Below are 5163 nucleotides of genomic sequence, written 5' to 3'. Positions count from 1 at the left end.
ACCAGCCCGCGCGCCTCACACTGGGCCGCTGGGAATGCACCCCGCTCGCCTCCCGCGGCTGGAGGCATCGGCGCGCACATTGGGACCACTTCTCCATTGAGCGCGCGCACCCCCAGGCGCCAGCTCTGCGGAATCTCTCGTCCAAGGACAGCTTCGCAGACTTGGGTCTGGAGACTCGAGTGCTTCGCGCACTACAGGAGGCTGCACCCGAAGTCGTTCGGCCAACAACTGTGCAGTCGAGCACCATCCCCCCACTACTTCGCGGCCGCCACATCCTTTGCGCCGCGGAAACTGGCAGCGGCAAAACTCTTGGCTACCTCCTACCGCTTTTTCAGCGGCTTGTGGACCTGCCAAACCTGGGTACCCGCCCTATTCCTGCTCCCCGGGGCCTAGTCCTTGTGCCTTCCAGAGAATTAGCCGAACAGGTTCGGGCTGTGGCGCAACACTTGGGCAGCTCCCTCGGACTGCAGGTGCGGGAGCTAGGGGGAGGCCATGGCATGAGTAAGGTCAGGCTGCAGCTGTCCAAACAACCTCCATCAGATGTGCTAGTGGCCACTCCAGGAGCTCTGTGGAAGGCCCTCAAAAGTCAACTTATCAGCCTGGAACAGCTCTCCTTCTTGGTGTTGGATGAGGCAGACACACTGCTGGATGAAAGCTTCCTAGAACTGGTGGACTACATCTTGGGGAAGTGTCATATAGCCGAAGCCCCAGCTGACTTAGAAGATTCCTTCAATCCCAAAGCTCAGTTAGTGCTGGTTGGAGCAACATTTCCCGAAGGTGTTAACCAGTTGCTGAGTAAAGTCGCCAGCCCGAACTCCCTCACCACCATCACCAGCTCCAGACTCCATTGCATCATGCCTCATGTTAAACAGACATTTATGAGACTAAAGGGAGCCGATAAAGTGGCAGAGTTGGTGCAGATCCTCAAGCATCATGACAAAGCAGATAAGAACAGACCCTCGGGAACTGTCCTGGTGTTCTGTAATAGCTCCAGCACTGTGAACTGGCTGGGATATATTCTGGATGACCACAAAATCCAACACCTAAGACTGCAGGGGCAAATGCCAGCCTCAGTGAGGGCAGGAATCTTCCAAAGCTTCCAGAAGGGCTCCCGAGACATACTTCTTTGCACAGACATAGCCTCTCGGGGCTTAGACAGCACCCATGTGGAGTTGGTTATCAATTACGACTTCCCCCTCACCCTGCAAGATTACATCCACAGAGCTGGGAGAGTGGGCCGTGTGGGGAGTGAGGTACCAGGGACTGTCATCAGCTTTGTGACCCATCCTTGGGATGTGAATCTGGTTCAGAAGATTGAGCTGGCAGCTCGACGAAGGAGAAGCCTTCCAGGGCTAGTGTCCTCAGTGAGAGAGCCTTTGTCTCAGCAAACCTGATCTTACCTAGCTTAAATGTGATCCCAAGACAGGGATTGTTCCCAGGGTCCTGGTGGGTGAGCACACTTGTGAGTAGGAGGTACTGAGCTTCCCTGTCACTTCACTACAGCTTGCCTCTGTAGCCTTTCAGATGACATAAAAATAAAATGGATTTTAACTTTGTATTATGTCATGATTTCTAACAGTAGATGATATTTTTATGGGTCTTTTCTAATAATAATTACCACTGGAGGAAGTGGAGTCATATGATTCATACCTCAAACCACACACCCTATAGCAAACCCCCCTCCCCCAAAAAAATTATTTAATTTTATTTATCGTTATTATTATTTTTTTAATTTGCTACATAGCACATGCTCACAAGAGTCAGTCAGAGAGAAAGCAGGCCACCAGGTCTAGGACTTGAACTGTGATTGCCCATATGGGAGTCCAGCACCTTGGTCACTATGCCACCTACTTGTACCCCCAAATTGATGTTTAATTTTTTTTTTTTAGTTTAATTTTTTTTTTTTTTTTTGCTTTAGGGGGCTCGCCAGAAAAACAGAGACCAAGAAGTGAGAAATCACTCCTAAGGGGGTATGGCAATGCCGCAATCCCTTCTCCATTCTCCTCTTGGGATCTTGGGCACTCACACACGCACCCGGTGTGAGTTTAAGCCACCGGGTTCAGGACTCAAACCTTGGTCGACTATGTGAGAGTCCAGCGACATAGCCATTATGCCAACTGCTGGTCCCTTTTTAAAAAATATTTGTTTGGGACCAGGAGATGGCATAATGGTTACATCACTAGACTCTCAGTGGCTTGAAACTCATGTCAGGCATATGTGTGTGCATGCCTAAGATCCAGACAGGAGAATGTAGGAAAAGGGATTGCAGTGTGACCATCCCCTGGGGGTTAATTTCTTGCTTTTTGTCTCTAGCAAACACATGCACCCTATAACAAAAATTATTTAATTTTAGTTATTATTGTGATTATTTAAATTTGACTAGAGAGGGAAAGTGAGAAAGCAAGCCACCAGGTCCAGGACCCAAACCATGATTGACCATGTGGGAATCCAGCGCCTTAACCACCATGCCACTGCTGACCCAGATGTTTTAATTTGTAAACAGAGATTTTATTTTCCCACCACTACCAAAAGATAATTTACTAAAATTCCACACAGCGACCAGCAGGTGGCAGTGGTTGAGGCATTGTACTCCCACATAGCCAACCATGGCTTGAGTCCCGAGCCTGGCAGCTTACTTTCTCATTTTCTCATCATTCTGTCTCTGGTGAGTGCACATGCCCTATAGCACAGAAAAAAATTTTAAAAGAATTATTTTATTTGAGACCAGCAGTTGGCATAATGGCTGTTAACCACACCTGCCAGCCCCACCTATAGCAAAAAATTTTAAATAGTAATACTAATAAATTAAATAATTTTTTTTAATTCCACAGAAAGAAAGAGGATGTAACTAGCAGCAGAGAAAGGTTTTTCCTCACCAGCATGTTTGAGGCAAGCTTGGACACACACACTAGGTGAAATCTCTGGCAAGTCCTGGTAGGGAAGTAAAAGACTGACACAGAAATATTGCTTGTACATTTGTCTAGTCCCTGCCTTATTTCCTACCTTTGCAGTGGAGGAAGGGGAGATGATTAAACTGTTTTACAAAAATGGCAAAATAAAACCTATAGCATCCTCTTACTTTATTCTGAGTTCCTGTGTTTATGTCATTATGTAAGAGTTGTCTGAATTAAAAAGGAATTGACAGTCAAACATAATATTCCACAAAACAGCTTAAAAATACTTACTGGAATGGATAAGGTTATACAGGACAGAAATGGGCCCAGGGCACCTTTGTTGAAAGAGTACATACTGGGCCAGCAGGTGGCATGGTGGTTAAGGGCGTTGGACTCCCACATGGCATACCACAGTTCTAGTCCCAGACCTGGCAGCTTGCTTTCTCACTTTAGCTTAGCTTGCTTTCTCACTTTTCCTCTTCCTCTCTCTCTTGCTCTGTCCCTCTCTGGTCAAATTAAAATAAAATAAATGAGTAAATAAATAAATGAAATAATTCTTGAAAAAAAACAAGCAGAACAATTATTTTTTAAAAAAAAGGGCATATACTGAATGTACAAATTCAGCTCTCCTCTATGAAGAAGTAGGTTAATGTGAAGAGTAGATAAATGAATCTACTCAAGATCACACAAGTAAGAACAGGATCAGCCCTTGTGTCCCAAAGGTGGTGTTTTTAACCACTGTGCTAGCGCTTCTCAAATGTTATTTGTGCATAGAGTATTAACACATTGATTTCCTGGGCTATTCTTTGTTCATATCTGTTGACTGGGCAGTTTTTAATATTTTCCATTTTGATTTAAAAATGTCCTAATTAGACAATTTGGCCACTTTATTTATGGGTCACTGTGGTAGAACTACCTAAGAAACTTGCAGATTCTTGGGACCAGCAGTTAGCGTAATGGCTTTGTCACTGGACTCCCACATAGTTGACCGTGGTTCAAGTCCCAGAGCTGGCGGCTTAAACTCACGCCGGGTGTGTGTGTGTGCGTGCCCAGGATCCCGAGAGGAGAATGGAGGAGAAGAGATTGCGGTGTGGCCATCCCCCCTGGGGGGTGATTTCTTGCTTTCTATCTCTCTGTCTCTGTCTGTCTGGCAAGCGCACGCACCCTATAGCAAAAATCTCTCAAAAAAAAAAAAAAAAGAAAGAAACTTGCAGATTCTTGGCCAGCCAGTGGTGTGGTAGTAAAGGCAGCTAGATCCCACATGGCCAACTGTGCAGTTTGGGTCCTGGACCCAGCCACTTGAAAAACACACCAGGTATATGTGCATGTGTGCCCAAAATCCTAAGAGAAGAAATGGAAGAGAAGGGATTATTATGTGGCCATCTCCCCACTGTAAGGGGATGCTTTCTCACCTTCTGGCTCTCTTTCTCTGTTTTTGTCTCATTCCAGTGAGTGCATGTGCCCTATAGCAAATTTTTAATGCAGATTCCTGGGACCCCTCAAGACTGGATTAAGTTATCTAAGGATCGGCCAAAGAATTCTATTTGTGTAAACTCCCTCAGTTGAGTCTCAGGACCTCCAAAGTTAATAAACCACTTGTCTATGTTGTACTGCCTTCCTCCTAGTTAGGTCCAGTGAGTTACCAGGACCTCCACCAGATCATAACAATGCTCCTAGGTAAGTGCTCTCCCTATAGCCTTAGAGAATCAGTGGTTTCCTACTGAGTCAAACCACATCCAGAAACTTCCTCTTCACATTTTACCTCCTACCAATCCTTCCCAGCAGTCTTCTCTAATTATGCCTGACTCTTCTGTCTGTCCTAAATAGCACCACACTAATTCAAACAACTTAGAAAAAGTCCTGGGGTCAGCAAGTGGGATGGTGGGTTAAGGCACTGGATACCATGTTGCCATCCACAGTTTGAGACCTGGACTTGGTTACTTCCTTTTTCTCAACAAGGGTTGCCTAACCTCCAGTAGTAATTCAGACGGTCTCTGTCTCTGCTTCCTAGGGGCATCTACTCAGCAACAGCAGTGGTAAACAAACATTCCAACCTTGCTTATTCACAGCCAGTAGCAGGGAGCCCCTTCCTAAAGTTTCTCTATTGGTAGGAGGTTCTTGGTCACACTAAATCAAAGGCTGCTGCAGTATGGTCTCCATGGGCCTGTTCAGGCTAAGGCTGAGTTGTCTTTCTCCTCTGAGTGGGACCAAACTGTTCTATAGCTCCTTTGCACAGTGCTGACCTTGCTTTTCTGGGGCTACTGCTGAA

General features: G+C 46.0%; 1 protein-coding gene across 1 annotated transcript in view; it reads left to right on the top strand.

Moving 5' to 3' along the window:
• Positions 1-1558, top strand: part of DDX28 (DEAD-box helicase 28) — a gene marked incomplete in the record, with an annotated part of 2289 nt that extends 731 nt beyond the window's left edge. The window contains 1 exon segment of the mRNA XM_014591006.2: positions 1-1558. Within this exon segment, the coding sequence (XP_014446492.1) occupies positions 1-1394 (1394 nt within the window).
• Between the last annotated feature and the right edge of the window lie 3605 nt (positions 1559-5163).

Source organism: Tupaia chinensis, unplaced genomic scaffold (genome assembly GCF_000334495.1).
Source record: "Tupaia chinensis unplaced genomic scaffold, TupChi_1.0 Scaffold000523_1, whole genome shotgun sequence".
NCBI lineage: Eukaryota > Metazoa > Chordata > Mammalia > Scandentia > Tupaiidae > Tupaia > Tupaia belangeri.
This window is presented reverse-complemented; position numbering and strand designations above follow the sequence as displayed.